The sequence below is a fragment of the Lethenteron reissneri genome, chromosome 18 (assembly GCF_015708825.2).
Source record: "Lethenteron reissneri isolate LAM-NWPU_2019-01 chromosome 18, ASM1570882v1, whole genome shotgun sequence".
NCBI lineage: Eukaryota > Metazoa > Chordata > Hyperoartia > Petromyzontiformes > Petromyzontidae > Lethenteron > Lethenteron reissneri.
In genome coordinates, this window is record NC_083796.1 from 2197080 (window position 1) to 2219458 (window position 22379).

At 51.1% G+C, this 22379-nt stretch overlaps 1 protein-coding gene across 4 annotated transcripts in view; it reads left to right on the forward strand.

The window, feature by feature from the left end:
* Positions 1 to 22379, forward strand: part of LOC133343688 (coronin-2B-like) — an 80564-nt gene that overhangs the window by 46768 nt on the left and 11417 nt on the right. For all 4 annotated transcript variants that reach the window (XM_061553425.1, XM_061553423.1, XM_061553426.1 and 1 more), the window contains exons 2-9: positions 7130 to 7324; positions 8676 to 8792; positions 12200 to 12349; positions 14904 to 15068; positions 16041 to 16157; positions 17413 to 17517; positions 18073 to 18169; positions 22030 to 22142. In XM_061553425.1, coding sequence (XP_061409409.1) covers positions 7130 to 7324; positions 8676 to 8792; positions 12200 to 12349; positions 14904 to 15068; positions 16041 to 16157; positions 17413 to 17517; positions 18073 to 18169; positions 22030 to 22142 — 1059 coding nt within the window. The remainder of the gene's footprint in view (positions 1 to 7129; positions 7325 to 8675; positions 8793 to 12199; positions 12350 to 14903; positions 15069 to 16040; positions 16158 to 17412; positions 17518 to 18072; positions 18170 to 22029; positions 22143 to 22379) is intronic.

Consider the following 22379-nt stretch of genomic DNA (forward strand, 5'->3'; position numbering starts at 1 on the left):
GTGGTGTATTCCGCAAATATGCCCGACTGTGAGGGCGGGCACAAGCCGGCGTGAGTAGGTTAAACGTTGAGTTTTATAAGGGCACCACGGGGTGACCAGCCCCTCCCCACCCATCCCCACCCCTCCCACCCCCCACCCAGCCCCACCCTCCCCACCCAGCCCCTCCCCACACAGCCCCTCCCCACCCTCCACACCCAGCCCCTCCCTGCACGATGGACACAATAATCCCCTGTGGGCTGGTGTAACCAAGAGGTTCCTACCAGTATCACGCACAGAATCACACAAATGTTACTTCGCCGACTCTCTCAGCGTGCCAATTTTCCGAGTAGCAACAGGAGCTACATCTGCTATGGGCCCCGCACTTTCAAGGGCCCCTCGCTAAATTCTTTCAAGCCATGAATCCCGGTTCAGTGACTCTGCACTTGCTCTATTACTATAGTACTATACCGCCTTCAACTTTTACGAACGACTGGGTGTTTAAGGTTAGCGATTTGTCATATTATCTGTCGGTTTAGCAAATGAAAAAATACAATTACTTCAATATGTAAGGTAAAAATGTGTGTATTTTAATATTTATGTTGTTTTACTTAGGGCCCCTTTATTACATATGCTACAGGCCCCTAGCTTCATCCGGCACTGAGCGTGATGGGTGACCCACGCTATGCTGCTCACTCACACGCGGTCCTTTTGATGTCTACAGATGGCCAAACTATCGGCGGCTTTATTATCCTCCACATTCCACAGTTATCTTGCGTCGCGCGAGCAGAGCTCACGCCTAACAATAAAAAGCTAACAATTTGAAACGCCAAAATACCTTTAAACGTCGGAGCGACGGGGCGAAGGGTCCACGTAGGGATTTACTTTTATCTCGATGAAGTTCATGTCACAGCTACGATCTTGATTTGTCACCTCCGCCGCATGTAAACACTCGGCAGGCGGCTTCCCGCTGTTGCCACCTTCTCTCTCGTTCGTGGTTCCTCGTCGTTGGCGTTCTCTCTCACCTAAGACCGTCACTCCCATGGCCCTTTTGACTGTCACAAGAACAAGAAGTCAAATTGGAGACAAAACCATTTCAAGTTGCAGCGCCATCGTTTTGGAACAACCTCGTTTCCTCGCTAAACATCCAGTGCCGGATTAAGCTAGTGCAAGGCCTGTAGCATCTGTTATAAAGGGGCACTAAATAAAAAAACACAAATATTAAAACGCAAAGAGTAAAGTAATTGTATTTTTCAATTGCCATACAGCCAAATAATACGACACATCGCTAACCTTAAACACCCAGTCGTTCATGACATTTGAAGGCGGTATAGTACTATAGTAATAGAAAAAGTGCAGAATCACTGAACCGGAATTGATAGCTTGAAAACATTTAGCGCAGGGCCCTTGAAAGTTGCTACTCGGATAATCCGGCACCGATTACGCTGGATACAACCGCATTCGCAGACGCGATTCGTAACTTTCCACCTTACCCATGTATCGATGGACACAATTTACATTTTCTCCAAGCTGCTGAGTTTTGCGAGATCGGGTAGTGCAATCTGGGTGGGGTCGTTGGCGGTGAGGATTTTGATTTCGATTGCGACCCCCCCCCCTCCACGTGCCTTTAACCTCCTAGTCGGACTCGAGTTGTCAACGAGAGACCACCGATTGAGATCTGATGGATGGAGAGTCAGCAGTGATTCTGACCCCCTATTGATGAAACTGAACGGTCACTGACTTTGTGAGGTTGTTTTTTTTGTTGTTGTTGTATAGCTCGGACAGGTGCTGCTCGTTTCTAAAAACGTGACTTTAGGGGCCGTCCATAAATGACGTCACGCACCTAGGGGGGGGGTGGTCAGACATTTGTGACGATGTGTTATGAGGGGGGGGTGGGGTTTGAGAAATGTGACGTCACATCAAAATGCGCAACTTTAAATAAATATAGACAACACGTTATACTTGATTAAATAGACTTTTTAATAAATGTTTTCTCCTACAACATCAGAGTGCAGCGCCACATTAAATACGCACTACAATGACGATAGTTTAAAGCGATTTGAAGCATGTTTTATTTTCAAAATGGAAATATGGTTTGGGGGGGGATCAAAAATCGTCCAAAATCGCGTGACGTCATTTATGGACGGTCCCTTACCGAAAGAACCAGATAGTATGGCTTCTTGCAGTCACGACAACTTCAAATCAAGATTGAAGCCACAAGGGTTGGGGAAAAAATCAGCAGCATCGATGAAACTATCGTGGATCGTAATCGGCCGCGATTTAATCCACTGCTGGATGATGACCTCCAAAAGCCGATTCCTGCAATGTAGCACAGACATTCCTAATGAAGGAAAAAGCATGTTTGGGGAATATCGCGGAAATCTAAATGTGTCGTTAACACATCACCACCCGACACAGCCAATTAGTCAAGGTTTGTCGTGACGATTAGTGACTACTTCAGCACTACCGCTTGTGTGACATTTCGCTGGTGTTCTTGGTTCTTTCGGTAAAGTCACGTAGAAGGGAAATAATAAGAATAAAACATAATAAAATACAATTCTCACGACGTTTCGGCCACAACGCAAGCAGCCGTCCTCAGGTGTCCTTTCCGACAAACCTGTTCTTCACCTGAGGACAGCTGCTTGCGTTGTGGCCGAAACGTCGTGAGAATTGTATTTTATTATGTTTTATTCTTATTATTTAATTATTTCCCTTCTACGTGACTTTACCGAAAGAACCAAGAAGATGAATCCCTGCAGTCACGAAAGCTTTAAATCGAAATTTCGCTTGTGATTACAACAACAACAATCAGCTTCATCAGGCAGATTTGTTAGAATTGGCAAATCCCCAGGAATCACCTACGACCGGAGGGATTATTCTTCCCCGAATATTTTTTTAAATTAGCAATCCACTGCTGGATGAAGGTCTCCCGAGAGCCCTTGCGTCATACTTTCACCCCCTTACGTTGTAGAACCCTTCCAAGTCAAATCAACGCATTTGGGAAAACGGTGTAACTGTGTAAACTGTGAATGAATAATCAGAAAATCAAGCGCTGATGATTGCTTGTGCTGCAGTCGAAACGTCGTGAGAATTTTATTGTTTTATATTTTAATTATTTTATTATTTCCCTTCTACGTGACTTTACCGAAAGAACCAAGAATATGAATCCCTGCAGTCACGAAAGCTTTAAATAAAATAACAATAATGGCATTTGTCCAGGAAAGCCTCACCGAATTTCAAGGCTGCTATTTGTATTTACTCTCCAGAGTTCCCTGTTCTACATGGTGGTCCAAATGTCTTGTGACCCCCCCCCCCCTACCATTTAAATCTGTAAAACTTAATTTTGAAAACAATTAAAGTGAGGCTTATTTATAACAAAAAATGATTATGTTAAAGGAAATCAAAAATGTTAGGGATAAATTAATTGGGGCGTCACAAGACATCTGGACCAGCCTGTTGTACATTGGGGATGTTTGGCCAAGCCCCAGGATATGAGAGCGTTCAAGTCGGGCCGACCAAAAATACTTCACCAGTTGGAATGGGACTGCTGCGCACTGGCTTATCCAGACGTTTGGGTGGCACCGCCGATTCGCCCCACAAGCCCTCGACAGGAAAACGGGGGAAATGAGACGAGATGAAGGATAAGCCACTCCTCCGATAACCACGACCGATTACCGGGGCCTTGAGGAGTCCTTCTTGCGGCACGATGATAACCATCTCATTACCATCGAGCACACTCCGGCGATCCTCGCAGCAGCAGCGGCAGCAGCAGCAGCGGCGGCAGCGGGGGCTGTTGGCCAGCCCTCAAACGAAGACGGCGCTCACTGCCATCGTTCGGCACTGTCGGGCACGCGCTTCTGCGGCCCTCCGGGACGCTCTTCCTTACCGGCATTAGGAAGCCGCTGGAGCTGCGCCCTTTTCAATCATTCTGAGATTGAAAACGCACGTACATGCCCGCTTGGGTACAGGGGCTAAGCAGGGCTAAGCTTTTCCATGAGTTTCAATCGGACGCCGTGAATTAATTGATTCATCCAATGTTTCGTTTTGGAGGTGCGATCATAAGCATAACGAGTTCTTCGTCATCACGATTCGTGTGGCAGGATATCCCGTGGGTGCCCGCTGCACATTGCGTCATTTGTTTCCACTTTCCTCTCTCTGTCTTGTTCCAACACGCTCAAGCGGTGCCACGTCTTGCTGGCACCAATCTCTTGTGTCGCTGTTGTTCTCAGGTCTTCCTCTCTTTTTCCGGTTCCATCCATTTTCCAGGCATCACACTTTAAACTTTCCTGTTATCCATCCTACAAACATCGATTTTTAAAGCCCGCACTTCTGTTTGTCCATCAACTAAATTATTAAAGCCGTTCAAAAGGCCTGAATCAAAAAGTTGAAGGAAATGGACCTCCACCCCCCCCCCCAAATGTGTGGGTAAAAAGTTGATCAAACAGGTTTACAACAATTGTCGACACACGCAAAAAAATTCTGCTTTTTAAACATCTACACACCCTACATACAATAGTCAGTAGTATCTACTATCTACTAACTATATATACCTACACACCCTACATGCAATATAGTCAGTAGTGTCTACTGACTATATTCAACCTACACACTCGACATACAATAGAGTCAGCACCATCTAGTAGTATCTACTACTGACTCTACTAGATACAGTATCTACTACTGACTCTACTAGATAGATACTACTGACTCAACAATAGAGTCAGTAGTACCTACTGACTCTACTGACTCTATTATAGTATCTGCACCCATTGGGGTTGAGAGGGTGGAATAAGAGGACATCAGTGGGGGTGACACGTGTGGTGCAAAGCGCCGAGAAGCCCCCTGCGTAGGAGCGAGAAGAAGGAGGCCAGAGGCCGCCGATTTGCCGTGTCCACATCGGCATCACTGCCGGCATCACCAGGTCCTCTTCTACGGGCAACCCTTTTTTTCCTTCTACGTTGGTCACTCTTTGGATCCATTTCAGTTCAGCTGTAGGTAATCAACGTCAACGTTTACAGGGGTCTTTATTTTTTCGCGTAAGTAGGTGAGAACTCGCCGAGACCGGGATATACCAGAAGGCTCGTTGCCAATTGCGACTGACTGACCCTGGTGCAGCAATTGCAACAATTGAGGGGATAAAAATGGGAGCACAAACATCTGCGATACAGATGAAAACGCGCACACGAGTAAAGTTGTCTTTTTCAAAATTGCTTCGAGAAAGTGTCGCAGGAATAAAACTAAATTGCGGCAATATCAGTGTGCGTTGAGAGTGATGATTGCACTCGTCTGAAGACGACAAGGATTTATATTCGTGAGAGGTTTGGTTGGAATGGGTGTGTGTCGCATGGCAGTGTAAAGTTATGACAACGCGGTACTGTGTGTGTGTGTGCAATACCTTCATATTAAAACTAAAAACTACTAAACCATTTGTTTTTATCTTACCAGGTAAGGCCCGCTGAGCTACATAGCTCTTTTTCAGAAGTGACCTGGCCACAAATTGTAGCTCAACGAAATAACCAAGTGGCTTGTGTGGAAATGTCTCGCAGTAGCCAAATACTCACGTTGCTAAATGGTTCTAAATGTGGAGGGAAAAATTGGAGGCACCGGAGAAAAAATCCTTGCAAACACAGAGATACAGACACGCAAACTCCAAATATACAGCAGCAGGCGTCAGGGTCGGGATCGAACCCACGACCTCCTGCATCCTAGGCGAGGTAGTTAACATCTCCTAGCCACCGTGATGATGATGAGAGAGAGACACGCAAACTCCAAATATACAGCAGCAGGCGTCAAGGTCGGGATCGAACACACGACCTCCTGCATCCCAGGCGAGGTAGTTAACATCTCCTAGCCACCGTGATGATGATGAGAGAGAGACACGCAAACTCCAAATATACAGCAGGCGTCAGGATCGGGATCGAACCCACGAACTCCTGCGTCCCAGGCGAGGTAGTTAACATCTCCTAGCCACCGTGATGATGATGAGAGAGAGACACGCAAACTCCAAATATACAGCAGGCGTCAGGATCGGGATCGAACCCACGAACTCCTGCGTCCCAGGCGAGGTAGTTAACATCTCCTAGCCACCGTGATGATGATGAGAGAGAGACACGCAAACTCCAAATATACAGCAGGCGTCAGGATCGGGATCGAACCCACGAACTCCTGCATCCCAGGCGAGGTAGTTAACATCTCCTAGCCACCGTGATGATGATGAGAGAGAGACACGCAAACTCCAAATATACAGCAGGCGTCAAGGTCGGGATCGAACCCACGACCTCCTGCATCCGAGGCGAGGTGGTTAACATCTCTTAATTTGGAAACAAACACACAGCAGTGTCACCCCCTCCTGGCAGACTATACAAGTGTCTGAAACAAAGTGCCATCGCGATAGCCGTTTGCTGTCACGGCACAAATACGAAATTAACTAAATCATTGTGGGGCAAATACAGGCAACGGGCGGGGGGTTGGCTACCCGAGCAGTGGCCGTTTCCTGTGTGGGCGGTGCCAGTGGCCGGGTGGGCGTGGCCACGTGACAATCGGGCGTGGCTGATGGAGGCCATTGTTGTCCTTTGCCCGTACCTCCGGTTAGCATGGTTGGCTACATATGGTGCAAAAGAAATTCAACATACTATACACTCCACGACTATACACTATATTACTATAGACTACACTACACTAAATTGAAAAGCCATTTCCTTAGAACTGCTTTTTGTGTTTAGTTTGTTGTCCTTCCCCCGCACCTCTGATTATCACGGTTGGCTATGTACGGTGCAAAAGAAGTTCAACACATCGACAGTCAACGGACTTATGAACACAATTAGTTCCTGATAGCCGTTTGTAAATCGGAACACAAAAATGCACTGTATTTAAATGACCATACGGTTGGTGTGAGAAGCATTGTTAAACTCATAAATTAAAATAAATATACATTTGCATAGTTTGTAAGCGGAGGTGTTCGTAAGATGGGTGTTCGTAAGTGCATATGTTCGTAAGTCAGGTGTTCGTAAGTCGATGGCTGCTTGCACGTATACACACACACATAGTGTGGCAGCTTCAGCGTGCGCCGGTTGAGCCCCCCAGAAATTTCGGCAGCTTCACTGCCCCCCCCCCTCTCCCCCTTCTCGGTTCCCCCTACCTCCCCCACCGCCAGATGTCATGGCGGCCTCAATACCGCAGCTCCAAGTTCCGGCACGTGTTCGGCCGCCCGGCCAAGCACTGCTACGACAGCGTGCCCATCACGCGCAGCGTGCACGACAACCACTTCTGCGCCGTCAACCCCCGCTTCCTCGCCGTGGTGACCGAGTGCGCCGGCGGTGGCGCCTTCCTGGTGCTGCCGCTCCAGCTGGTGGGTCTCTCGCGCCCCGCGTCTACGTCGCTCGCCATCGCCGGCACCGGCGCTGCTCTGCCGTCACCGTCATCGTCGTCACGATCACCGTCATTGCTCTACCATCATTGTTGTCGTCATCATCGTCACGATCACCGTCATTGCTCTGCCGCCACCGTCGTCATCGTCATGATCACCGTCATTGTTCTACCATCATTGTTGGCATCATCATCGTCACGGTCACTGTCATTGCTTTATTCTCATCGTCATCATCATTGCCATCATCACCACCATGACCCATCACAATCATCGACACTGCCACCATCACCGTCACATCACCACCTCCGCTATAGCTGTCATCAGTATCAGAATATATGTATTTATACTGGAGGAATCCGATGAGCTATAAAGTTCTTCATCACAGATGTCCAGTAGGGACAGGTCAGAACAAACAATACAAAAACACGGGTAGGAGTACAAAGTAAAGGAAATGTAATTGCAATCATTCTAGGCGCCATTGTGGCCTGTTACACAGGAGGCCATGGGTTCGATCCCGACCCTGACAATGCCTGTATATTTAGAGTTTGCGCGTCTCTCTCGCTGTCCTCGCGTGGATTTTTCTCCCGAGTCCTCCGGCTTTTACCTCCACATTTAGAATCAACGTCGCGCATTTAGAGTAATTGGCTGCTATACATTTCCACGTGACAAGCCACTTCGTTGAGCTATCATTTGTGGCCAGGTCGCTTCCGCAAAAGAGCGACATAGCCCCGTGGGCTTTACCTGTTGAAATAAAACAAATTAAATAGTTTAATCGTTTAGTTTAGCACATCTGGCTGAACCAGCTCGATGTAAAATGACAGCTACTGCTCTTCACCAACGTCAGCCGCACGAAGGAGACGACTGCAATAGCACAATAAGTTGGGTACAATACTTAATTACATCACTGGAGCGCACACGGAAGTGACTTGGAAGTACGTTCCATCGCACCCCGCTCATCAACCAAGCCACATAGCCTCTTGGACATGTGGGCCCACGAGTGGTAAAATAAAAAAAATTGTCAACAAAAATATCTTCCCAAAAAATCATCCCCTTCCTCCCCACATAACCCTACGTGGATGGGGCGGTAGACTCTTGACCCCCCGCCCCGATTGACTGTTCCCCCTCTGAATGGATCGATCACGTTGGGGCTGCGCACCTCCTGGATGTCTTTGGCCCGGTTGATTTTTTTTTGTCATTTTGCACATCGTATTCAACAAAAACCTCGAAAAAAAGAATCGTTTAGTCTTTTTAAACAGCTGAGTTCATTCTCACAAGCGGTTTGTTGTCGTTGTTGTTGTCCTCGTCGTGTGTTGCGTGTGTGTGGCGTGCCCAGACGGGCAAGGTGGACCCGCACTACCCGCGCGTGTGCGGGCACCAGGCCATCGTGCTGGACATCAAGTGGAGCCCCTTCAACGACTTCATCATCGCCTCGGCCTCTGACGACGCCACGGTGAGCGGCGTGCAAAAAATCCTCGTCGCTGATGACAAAAATACAAACACAGACAAAAACAAAAGCAACACAAGCAACACATGACCAGCTCGGACGCGTTCGTCGATTGCAGAGCTGCGCGTCGCCTTGAAAGAAAAAAACGCAAAAAATGATATCATAGGCGACGTTTCTGTCGTGTTGGGCAATGGCCCTTCTCGGTAGCGATAATAATGTCAACTTGTAACGGTGCATGGTGTTCACTCCTCGCTCACGGTTGTGGGCTACATTCACTGACGACCTCACACGCGGTGTTGTTATCGATCGAACCTGTAGCTCGGCATTCTTCTTCATTGCAAGGCCACCGTGGGCCAATGGCGGCCCCTGGTGGCCTTTAGCGTGGCCCCTGACGTGCCCTCCCCCCCCCCCCCCCCCGTCAATGCACAAAGAGTGAAAAACACCCCCCATCGTCATCGTGCTGCTGTCACAAACCAAACAATGGTTTAAAATAATATGTGGCGGCCCCTCACGCCGCTGCAGTTTGTGATTGTTCACTGCACTTATGTACCACTGCCAGCACAAGTAGCGGCAGCAGCGGCAGCGGCATCGCCAACAACATTTGTGTAAATCTTCTTCTCGACGCTCACCTCGTTCGCGACGCGGACGCATACTCACGCAGGCTCACTGCCGCCAGCGGTCGCTGATTGAAATCTCCACACAAGGAGCACGACGGCCGGACGCTTGAGAACGGTTGGAGCGTCCGGCGAGCGCGCTCCCTCGCAAACCGGTGATTCACAGTCGACTTTTTCAGTTTCATTGATTAGGTATAACCCTGTGAGCCATTCGGCTCTTGACTCGGGTGCAACCGCAGCAAAACAAAAACATGAAGAAGAAACATCTTAAAGTGACTACACGTCAGGCCGCGTGAACGATCGATCCGGCGGCATTTTTGTTTGCTATCGTCAAACCCTCGCCCCACCATCACCACCGCCGCCACTACCACCGCCGCTGCTTAACCTAAAAATCCGCTAAGCAACCTACGCATGAACTATTATTCACGTGTGTGTTGCCACGGTGTGACGCTCACACGCACGTGACCGTGGTGTGACGCTCACACGCACGTGACCGCGTTGTGACGCTCACACGCACGTGACCACGGTGTGACACTCACGCGTGTGACCACGGTGTGACACTCAGGTGTATGACGGCTCTGTAACATTCAAGGGCGCTGCCTTGCCTTGCCCTGTCCCTGCACAAACACCCTTGGCGGTGTGCACACACATGCACTGTACACGTTGTGTATTTTATGATGTTTGTGCGCGGCAACATTACGCGTCAACGCTGCGCCACCTGACACCCTGGGATAAACGAGACGGTTCCATCTCGAGGGATTCGTCGAGGTGAAATATTTTAACAACTGAAATGAATGATGCTAGTATCACTCCCGACCGCCCGTGCGAAAAGCTACCGAGCTAGATCTGTTTGCTAACAACTCCAGCTCACGTAAATCCATCTTCGGTCGTGATGGAAAACCCCGGGGGATGTCTGTCTATCTGCGATGGGGGCAACAACAACAAAAAAACGGGCGAGAAAATCAATCAGCACCCTTCATGTATCTATCCCTCCACACAAAAGTCTTCTTTACACATGCACGCACGTTGAACTTCTTTCGCGCCGTACGCAGCCAACCGTGTTCATTGGAAGCCAGGGGGAAGTTCTCTACTTTAGTCCACCGGTGTGTAAATGTTATGGATTCACTCTTCAACACACCGGTGGGCTGAAGTAGTGAACTATTTGTCTTTTTGTCAACGTGACACTTTTTTTTACTGATGGGCCGTGTCGGGTGGTGGAAGGTTGTGAGACATTTATAAATAACGCGATCTAACCCAAAAAACGTTATTGTGAATTGAACTTGACTACAAACCGCCGAGATCAATTCCATCCTGGCAGCAGAAAACACCTCGGTGCAATCGAGCCACCTCGACGTCAGATACCCTGGGCAAATCGACTCACCCTCCCGCCCTGCACCCCCCGCCGCCGCTCATCGCCACCAATCACCGCCACCACTCACCGCCACCACTCACCCCCGCCGCTCACCGCCGTGCGTGTGCGGCGTGCGTGGTGTGTGTGACGTGTGTGACATATGTGACGTGTGTGCAGGTGCGTGTGTGACGAGTGTGACGTGTGTGACATGTGTGACGTGTGTGACGTGTGTGGTGTGTGGTGTGTGACGTGTGTGACGTGTGTGGTGTGTGTGTGTGGTGTGTGACGTGTGGTGTGTGTGACGTGTGTGGTGTGTGTGTGTGGTGTGTGACGTGTGGTGTGTGTGACGTGTGTGGTGTGTGTGTGTGGTGTGTGACGTGTGTGGTGTGTGACGTGTGTGACGTGTGTGACGTGTGTGCAGGTGCGTGTGTGACATGTGTGACGTGTGTGACATGTGTGACATGTGTGACGTGTGTGGTGTGTGTGCAGGTGCGTGTGTGACATGTGTGACGTGTGTGACATGTGTGACGTGTGTGGTGTGTGTGCAGGTGCGTGTGTGACATGTGTGACGTGTGTGACATGTGTGACGTGTGTGGTGTGTGTGATGTGTGTGCAGGTGCGTGTGTGACGTGTGTGGTGTGTGTGCAGGTGCGTGTGTGACATGTGTGACATGTGTGACGTGTGTGGTGTGTGTGCAGGTGCGTGTGTGACATGTGTGACGTGTGTGACATGTGTGACGTGTGTGGTGTGTGTGATGTGTGTGCAGGTGCGTGTGTGACGTGTGTGGTGTGTGTGTGACGTGTGTGACATGTGTGACATGTGTGACGTGTGTGATGTGTGTGCAGGTGCGTGTGTGACATGTGTGACATGTGTGACGTGTGTGATGTGTGTGCAGGTGCGTGTGTGACATGTGTGACATGTGTGACATGTGTGACGTGTGTGATGTGTGTGCAGGTGCGTGTGTGACATGTGTGACGTGTGTGACATGTGTGATGTGTGTGACATGTGTGACGTGTCTGGTGTGTGTGCAGGTGCGTGTGTGGTGTGTGTGACATGTGTGACATGTGTGACGTGTGTGACATGTGTGATGTATGTGCAGGTGCGTGTGTGACGTGTGTGGTGTGTGTGATGTGTGTGCAGGTGCGTGTGTGACGTGTGTGGTGTGTGTGACGTGTGTGACGTGTGACGTGTGTGGTGTGTGTGATGTGTGTGCAGGTGCGTGTGTGACGTGTGTGGAGTGTGTGTGACGTGTGTGACATGTGTGACATGTGTGACGTGTGTGATGTGTGTGCAGGTGCGTGTGTGACATGTGTGACATGTGTGACGTGTGTGGTGTGTGACGTGTGTGACGTGTGGTGTGTGTGACGTGTGTGACATGTGTGACATGTGTGACATGTGTGACGTGTGTGACATGTGTGACGTGTGTGACATGTGTGATGTATGTGCAGGTGCGTGTGTGGGAGATCCCCGAGGGCGGCCTGCACCAGCAGCTCACCGAGCCGCTGGCCACGCTGCGTGGCCACTCGCGCCGCGTCAGCCTCATCGAGTGGCACCCCGTCGCCTCGGGCCTCCTCTTCAGCACCGGCTATGACTGCAAGGTAACGGCACACTCACCGCCATCGCCATCACCACCACCATCACCATCACAACCGCCATCGCCATCACCACTGCCATCACCACCACCATCACCACCGCCATCACCATCAGAACCGCCATTGTCAATGTCACTGCAACCGCTGCAATCACCACCGCTATCACCATCACAACCGCCATCACAACCACCATCGCCATCACCACTGCTATCACCACCACCATCACCATTGCAATCACTATCACAACCACCATTGCCATCACCACTGCCATCACCACCACCATCGCCTCCGCCATCACTACCTCCCTCCAGGGACGTGCGGTCGGGGGAGGCAGGGGAGGCAGAGCCTCACCTGTAATACTCCAATGAAAATAGCTGTTACGAAAAGTAAAAAAAATGACAATCAAATAAAATAAACATTAAGATTTTTCCACTGATCTGTGTTATAAATGTCATTTCTGTACGATTCCAATCATTTTTATAGTCAAAATCGCCAAATTTGCGGATCTCCGCTGCAAATACAGGAAGATACGAGAGGTGAGGCAGCGACGAGCTCAGCCTTTCCTCTGATTGCGCAACTTCTCAGTACCGTGTTTTCCCGCATATAACCCGCAGACGCATATACCCCGAAAAAATAGCGTTTTGTGTAAAACTAAATTCAGATAGCCCGCACCTCCATATACCCCACATGCATTAATATCTTTAACGTCGTTACCACAGCTTAATTCCATCATATTAATACGAAGTTTATATTTGTAATACATTCCACTATCAATTGTTAACATTACAATCATAACGTGCACAAATAAAACAAACTAACCGGAAACGAGTGAACTTAAAACAGTAAATAAGTAACAAAAGTAAATATCCAATAAGTAACACATAACTGGTAGATAAGTAAGTAAGCGTACTGTTAGGCTTACCAGCATTCGACCTCATAATATTACAGCTACTGGACCGGTAGTTACCCCTGTACAGTTTTAGCACTGGTAGATTGCGCTCTGCACAGACAATAGCGGCACTACAGTAATGCCATTGCCTTCTGGCAACAAAGCCATTGGAAGTTTGAAACAAAGCTCATGGTCGCGACTGTAGAGTGCTCAGCCAATAGCAGCGGCCTAAGGGACTCAGCAATTATGGTTCCGCGTCTGGTAGACGCCTGTGAAGGCTCTTCCCATTGTACAATCCATGGCCTCAGCTGCAACTTTCGCACCCCCCTACAGCCACTGAAAGTACTACGGTAACAAAGTGCGCCCACTTCAAACATTGTCGTTTCATTGTACAAACAATTCGAATCCTTTAAAACGTGATAACACGTGAAATTTTAGTGTGAGTGGTTTATTCAGCAGTGCTGTAGTCAAAGGTAACTGTTGCATAGTGGATAGTCCTACCGTGAAATTTTTTTACGAGTTATGACATGTCACACGTGACAAATATTTTTTGGGATAACCCGCACCTCCATATACCCCGCAGGGTCTTGTTTTGTTTGTAAAAAGTGGTATACCCCGCGGGTTATATGAGGGAAAATACGGTAACTGGATGGAGCGCGGGCAATAAGCGCGTGCCAGTTACTATCTCAGTATGTCACCAATGTGATGTTTGTCGACCCCTTCATTTCATGTCCTCACCTTACATACTCCAGGTAACTTATTTCACGCATGTGTATAAAGATATTTAGGCTCTCTGGTTTCGTCATGAAACTGCAATGAAAAAGCACCAGGGGAGGCAGCTATCACATCTGCCTCACTGAGGGGGACGTGTCTAACACGCCCCCCTCAGTGAAGACACGCCCCCTCAGTGAGGACACGCCCCCTCAGTGAGGACACGCCCCCTCAGTGAGGACACGCCCCCTCAGTGAGGACACGCCCCCGTCCGTAATGCCACGCCCCCTCAGTGAGGCCACGCCCCCTCAGTGAGGCCACGCCCCCCTCAGTGAGGACACGCCCCCTCAGTGAGGCCACGCCCCCTCAGTGAGTGAATCTGGCTCTGACACTAGCCAGTGCCTCCCCAGCCAATGACGTCACCGCACGTCACTGCCTCCATTGCCATCACAACCGCCACCATCGTGTCTACAGCCATCGCCATCACCATCACAACCGCCATGGTCATCACCATCACCACCGCCATCGTCATCCCCACTGCCATTGCCAACACCACCGCCATCGCTGTGGGGCAACGGAGGCAGCAAGCCCACTCTTTTACAAAACTCAGAGCGTTACCCGTTCAGCCCGGCTCGCGTCGACGAATGCTGACCACACTTCACGAAAACCGCATCGTTTCTCACCCACCGGATCACCAATTTAGCGGAGGATAGTTTTTGCACACGGTGGGTGGGGGGCACCGGTTCGTAAGAAACGGCACCTTGACAGGGGCGAGGGCCCGGGCAGTGGTGACGGTGGTGACGGTGGTGACGGTGGCGATGTTGGTGATGGTGTTGACAGTGGCAACGGTTGTGAGGGTGGTGAAGGTGGCGATGGTGGCGATGGTGGTGATGGTGGTGATGGTGTTGACGGTGGCGACGGTGGTGATGGCGGGTGTTGCGTCGTCGTGGGTGGCTGCAGGTGCTGCTGTGGGACGTGGAGAAGCGCATCGCGGTGCGCTCCTTCGACTGCCACGGCGACATCGTCCTCTCCATGTCGTTCGACTGCACCGGCAACGTCATGGCCACCGCCTGCAAGGACAAGAACATGCGCCTCATCGACGCCCGCACGGGCGCCGTGCTCAAGGTGCGTGGCCGCTACTGCCCCCCGCGCCGCCTCCCCCGCCCGCCCACCTCTTTCGACGCTGGCCTCCAGACCCACGCAAAATGAGACGACGCGTGACGGCCCGTCTAGGCGGTCTGTCGCGAGCCGCGTTTTTGCCTGGAGGGTGGCGCCCGGGGTGCGATCGCAGGAGGTAATCTCGGTTCCCACCTCTCTCGGACCTCGTCCATCGCACGTGTGACAGATGACCCTGCTGTTCGCCTGGCACTCGATGGGCCAGCCCGCCACAATATTTGCGTGAACTGATCCGTCTCAGTGCCGTGGCGACGGTCCTCCAGACCGTCTAGGATGGGTCAGCCCGCCGCAATATTTGCGTGAACTGATCCGTCTCAGCGCCGTGGCAACGGTCCTCCAGACCGTCCAGGATGGGGCCGCCCGCCGCTCCGCATCTCGGCCCGCAGCAGCGCTGGTTCTCGGCCCTCGTGTGGTGCTCGGACCACCCAGCCAGCGCCCCCCCACCCCACTGCTGGTGACGAGACGCCTGATTCGCTTCTCTCTTCAAGTAGCACTCATACTAAGTGATTTTTTTATCCAGCTATTCGTTTTTTTAGGAGGGGGAGAGCATTTATTTAAATCAGGGAAGTTTAGCTAGCTTCATATTTAAATTAAATATAAGTAAAATATTTGTGAATGCTCGAAACAAAGGGGATAATAAACGTCATCATCATTGTCCGGATCAACCTGTGAATTTGCATCACAGCCACCACGGAACCACCGGTGGTGCGGGTACCACACTCTGAGAACCAGTGGCATAGAGAGCGAGGGAACGTGGTGACGCGAAGCGGAACGCGAGACAACAGGCGGCCGTTGGCGTCGTTAATGGATGGTGTAACGTAACGTCACGTGCAGCTCGCATAACGTAATGCACGTCCAGCTAGTGTAACGTAACGCACGTGTGTGTGTGTGTGCGTGCGTGCGGTGTCGGTGTGAGCGCAGCACCGGGACGGCACTCCGCACCGAGCACAGAAGGTGGTGGTGCTGGGGGACACCAAGATGCTGGCGTCGACGGGCATCTCCTGGAGCAACCAGCGACAGATCGCCGTGTGGCACCAGGTGAGGACACCCTCCCCCTCCACCCGCTGACTCGCCGCCGCCATGTTCTATCCACCGCCGGATGAAAGCCTTCCATCGCCTCGAGCCAGCGTCTATCCACCGCCGGATGAAGTGCCCCCCTCCGTGTTATCACAGCGCTAAAATCCTTTCAGACGAGGCGGTTTCCTTGCTCCGTCTCTCCGCGATCGACACGTTTGGCCACCACTCCGTTGTGCGTCTCGACCACCGGCGATCACCGTCACTTCTGTCCGTGACGCGTCCGGCCACTCGTTCGCTCGCTCGACATCCTTCACAGTCAAGGCAGTGCCTCTAACTTGCGTGCGTTCTCTCATCCGCGTGTTGCTGCTCCGCTCTCTCACATCTCAAAGTCTGTTTCTTTGAAATCATAATGAGTTGAGACCAAAATCAGCAGATCTAAGTGTTCGCAGTGGAATATAAAACCTAAACTAAAAGCTAAAACTTTTTTTATTATACCTGGTAAGGGCCATTGAGCTATGTAGCTCTTTATCAGAAGTGGCCTGGCCACAAATGATAGCTGAACGAAGTGGCTTATAATGTGGAAATCTATATCAGCCAAATACTGTAAAAACGTGATGTTGATTCTAAATGTGGAGGTCCCGGAGAAAAATCCACGTGACTCACAGGAGCAGCAGCTGTGCAATCTGGTGGCAGGGTAGGAACGCGTCGGGCAATAGGGATGCGGTGGTGCTAGTAGTGGTGTTGGTGGTTGTGGTGGCAGCGGTGTTGGCAGCGATGGTGATGGTGGTGGTAGTGGTGGCGGTATTGGTGGTGGTTGTGGCTGTGGTGTTGACGGTGGTGGTGGCGGCAGTGGTGGCGGCAGTGGTGGTGGCAGTGTTGGTGGTTGTGGCTGTGGTGTTGACGGTGGTGTTGATGGCGGTGGTGGCGGCAGTGGTGGCGGCAGTGGTGGAAGTGGTGGTGGTGTTGACGGCGGTGGTGACGGCGGTGGTGGCGGTGGCAGTGTTGGTGTTGGCGGTGGTGATAATGGTAGTGGTGCCAGTGGTGGCGGTGGTGGTGTTGGTATTGGCGGTGGTGATAATGGTAGTGGTGGCGGTGGTGGCGGTGGTAGTGGCGGTGGTGGTTGTGGTGTTGACGGCGGTGGCTGTGGTGGCGATGGCATCGACCGCCTTGTGGGCCCACCGCGACGTCTCGACATTGACCATGACGAGGGCGACAACGTCATCGCCGCCCGGCGTTGCTGACCGAGCGCATTGGGGCGGTCGCCGTCTCGCCGCAGGAGGACCTCTCCAAGCCGCTGGTGGTGCTCGACCTCGACGGGATCTCCGGCCTCCTCTTCCTCTTCTTCGACTCCGACACGCGCATGCTCTTCGTCGTGGGCAAGGTATGGCTGCTTCCCACCGCTGGCTCACCGTGAACGGGCGGGTGGGGGGGGCCGTCGGGCGGGCACCACGTAGCGGGTGCCCCACGTGGGCAGTCGGGTTAGCGAGCGCCTATTGATGCTGCGTGCTGTGTGGCCAGCAGAGGCCGGTGCGGCAAAGTCCATTGTTGTTCCGCTTTATGCTACCACCGTCTATTGCTTCCGGCTTCGTGTTTGTGAATTGGACACTGAGGTCTTTTGGGTGGTGGCCAAAGTCGCCGCTCGCTGCCGGAGAGTTTAAAAATTTCGATCTGTATATCAACATGAACATCATCAACACCATCACCATCACCAGCTGCTGCTGCTGTGGTTCGTGAAGTGGATGCAGTTTAGGGGTTGCCGCATCCGCACAAACGATGGCGGCAGATGCGGGTACTAGACCATGACGATGATGATGACGACGACGATGATGACGACGATGATGCACAAAATTGGACAATCCATTGTTGGAGTGACTCAGCCTGCGCCTCACCACTTCGATCTGCGATGACCGTCCCCGTGACTGGGCTGTGTTCGCAGGGCGACACGACGATCCGCTACTACGAGATCAGCACGGAGACGCCCTTCCTGCACTTCCTCGGGGAATATCACTCCCATCAGCCGCAAAAAGGAATGGGTGAGCTACCCCCCCCCCAGCCCCCCTCACCCCCCACCCCCCCACTACCTTGCCTGGTATACAGGAGATCATGGGTTCGATCCCAACGCTGATGCCTGTATATTTGGAGTATGCGTGTCTCTCTCTTTCCCCGTGGTCGCGTGGGTTTTCCTCCGGGTCCTCCGGTTTTTCCCTCCACATTTACAATCAACATCACGCCTTTAGAGTATTTGGCTGCAATACATTTCCACGTGATGATGATAAGCCACTTCGTTGAGCTGTCATTTGTGGTCAAGTCGCTTCTGATAAAGAGTTGCATAGCTCAGTAGGCCTTACCTGGTAAAATAAAAAAGTGGTTGATAGTGAAAGAGCCCTTCGGAAAAGACGCTGTCATTCACACCACGTCATTGTTATCATAGTCTTAACTATCATCATGATTGTCATTATCACATCATTGTAACATTATATTTATCGTCGTTATAATGAATGTCATCAGAACCATCAGCAGGAGCATCGTCATCATTGGCATTGTCATCAGTATCGTTCAGGGGCACATTGTAAATAATCATCAATCATTATCGTCGTCATCATCATCATCAATCACCACTTGCGGTGATACGTTCAGTAGGCAACTGCCAACGTCTACTCTTCCAACTTCATTCCCATGATGGGAATTGTACGGCGAGGGTCTGGGTAACGGGTTTCCCCGCGCCGCCCTCCCGACCCCCCCCCCCCCCGCTCTGCTGCCCCCCTTCCGCTTCGTGCTGCCTGACTGGGTCAAGGCACGCCCAGAGGCACACGGCAGCGGTAAATGTCGATGGCAGTTCGGTGCCAATGAGCCCCGGTACGGACAAAGCCAGTCCACGGCCGCATCCTCTTGCCTCAACGCCTGTCGCACCGTGCGTAGCCGACCGGGCTAATGGGAGGTGCGGCGTCGTCTTGGTTACTTGCAACGGGCGAGCGAGGACAAAATCGCCACGATGCGGTTCTTTCGAACTGGTGGTTTCAATTCTAGATTTGAAGCTTTCGTGACTGAAAGAATTCATATTCTTAGGTTTTTCGGTAAAGTCACGTAGTTAAAAATTTTTAATTAATAAAAGTAAAATAAAAATAAAATAAAAATCACGACGTTTTGGAGGCAACACAAGCTTCCGTCTTCAAGTGGAACCGTCACAGCACGATAGCTGTATCAAGTGAGAGAGATTCCAAGAAAACAGTCCTTGAATATATACTGGTTGAGGGTGGGAGGAGCCAAGGTAGGCCCTGGATATTATTTTTGTGAGGTTCGGTGCGGCTGAAGCACGCTGTTAGGAATGAGTCTTTGTTGTGTAAACTAGGTGCGGATGATGTAAAGGTGCGTGTAAAAGGGACTGAGCCTTTTTGTTATGTAGAGATGATGCGGCTGAAATCGCTGCCAGGAAATGAGTCTTTGTTGTGTAGAATGGTTGACTGAGCCTATTGTTATGTAGAGGTGATGCGGCTGAAATCGCTGCCAGGAAATGAGTCTTTGTTGTGTAGAATGATTGACTGAGCCTATTATTATGTAGAGGTGGTGCGGCTGAAATCGCTGCCAGGAAATGAGTCTTTGTTGTGTAGAATGGTTGACTGAGCCTATTGTTATGTAGAGGTGGTGCGGCTGAAATCGCTGCCAGGAAATGAGTCTTTGTTGTGTAGAATGGTTGACTGAGGCTATTGTTATGTAGAGGTGATGCGGCTGAAATCGCTGCCAGGAAATGAGTCTTTGTTGTGTAGAATGGTTGACTGAGCCTATTATTATGTAGAGGTGGTGCGGCTGAAATCGCTGCCAGGAATGCTCCAAATATGTGTAGTTAAATTTTTTTGCATGGTTAATAACATCTTTCCAATGATTACTAAGTTTGTAACCATCATCACGGTTGAAATTATGTCTGTGTTTGTATATTTGGATGGCCTCATGTAGAATGATAGTTACAAACTTAGTAATCATTGGAAAGATGTTATTAACCATGCAAAAAATATTTAACTACACATATTTGGAGCATTCCTGGCAGCGATTTCAGCCGCACCACCTCTACATAATAATAGGCTCAGTCAACCATTCTACACAACAAAGACTCATTTCCTGGCAGCGATTTCAGCCGCATCACCTCTACATAACAATAGGCTCAGTCAACCATTCTACACAACAAAGACTCATTTCCTGGCAGCGATTTCAGCCGCACCACCTCTACATAACAATAGGCTCAGTCAACCATTCTACACAACAAAGACTCATTTCCTGGCAGCGATTTCAGCCGCACCACCTCTACATAATAATAGGCTCAGTCAATCATTCTACACAACAAAGACTCATTTCCTGGCAGCGATTTCAGCCGCATCACCTCTACATAACAATAGGCTCAGTCAACCATTCTACACAACAAAGACTCATTTCCTGGCAGCGATTTCAGCCGCATCATCTCTACATAACAAAAAGGCTCAGTCCCTTTTACACGCACCTTTACATCATCCGCACCTAGTTTACACAACAAAGGCTCATTCCTAACAGCGTGCTTCAGCCGCACCGAACCTCACAAAAATAATATTCAGGGCCTACCTTGACTCCTCCCACCCTCAACCAGTATATATACAAGGACTGTTTTCTTGGAATCTCTCTCACTTGATACAGCTATTGTGCTGTGACGGTTCCACCTGAAGACGGAAGCTTGTGTTGCCTCTGAAACGTCGTGATTTTTATTTTATTTTACTTTTATTAATTTGAATTTTTTACCTACGTGACTTTACCGAAAAACCTAAGAACATGGTGGTTTCAACCAATGATGCGCGAGCCCCAGGGGACCGTGTTTTGCACGTGTGGTGCGCACCGTTGCGCACTGTAACGTTTACTTGAATCCCGGCCTGCCTTCCTGCCTGCCTTCCTGCCTGCCTACTTGCCTGCCTGCCTTCCTGCCTGCCTGCCTACTTGCCTGCTTGCCTTCCTGCCTACTTGCCTTCCTGCCTTCCTGCCTACTTGCCTGCTTGCCTGCTTGCCTTCCTGCCTTCCTGGCTTCCTGCCTTCCTGCCTTCCTGCCTTCCTGCCTACTTGCCTGCTTGCCTGCTTGCCTTCTTGCCTTCCTGCCTTCCTGCCTTCCTGCCTTCCTGCCTGCCTGCCTACTTGCCTGCTTGCCTGCTTGCCTTCCTGCCTTCCTGCCTTCCTGCCTTCTTGCCTACTTGCCTGTTTGCCTGCTTGCCTTCCTGCCTTCCTGCCTGCCTTCCTGCCTGCCTACTTGCCTGCTTGCCTGCTTACCTTCCTGCCTTCCTGCCTTCCTGCCTACTTGCCTGCTTGCCTGCTTGCCTGCTTGCCTTCCTGCCTTCCTGCCTTCCTGCCTTCCTGCCTTCCTGCCTGCCTGCCTACTTGCCTGCTTGCCTTCCTGCCTTCCTGCCTTCCTGCCTACTTGCCTGTTTGCCTGCTTGCCTGCTTGCCTTCCTGCCTTCCTGCCTGCCTTCCTGCCTGCCTACTTGCCTGCTTGCCTTCCTGCCTACTTGCCTGCCTGCCTTCCTGCCTGCCTGCCTACTTGCCTGCTTGCCTTCCTGCCTACTTGCCTTCCTGCCTTCCTGCCTACTTGCCTGCTTGCCTGCTTGCCTTCCTGCCTTCCTGCCTTCCTGCCTTCCTGCCTTCCTGCCTTCCTGCCTTCCTGCCTACTTGCCTGCTTGCCTGATTGCCTTCCTGCCTTCCTGCCTGCCTGCCTACTTGCCTACTTGCCTTCCTGCCTGCCTACTTGCCTTCCTGCCTGCCTGTCTACTTGCCTGCTTGCCTTCCTGCCTTCCTGCCTGCCTGCCTGCGCGGCAGTGTTCTGCCGTGATGGGGATGCCTTGTGGCTCGCAGATCAGGGCTGATGGCGAGCGTCCGGTTTGCGATCCAGGCATGATGCCCAAACGAGGCGTGGACACGACGGCATGCGAGGTCTTCCGCTTCTACAAGCTCATCGTCCCCAAAGGCACCATTGAGCCCATCTCCATGATTGTGCCACGGCGGGTGAGTGGGCGACTGAGCGGGTAGGTGGGTGGGTGAGTGGGTGGTTGAGTGAGTGGATGGGTGACACTGAGTGGGTGGGCGACTGAGTGGACGACTTAATGGTTGACTGGGTGGGCGAGTGAGTGGTTGAATGGGGCACCGCAGTGGCGAGATGTTAACTACCATGCCTAGTATACAGGAGATCGTGGATTCGATCACGACCCTGATGATGCCTGCTGTATATTTTGAGTTTGCATG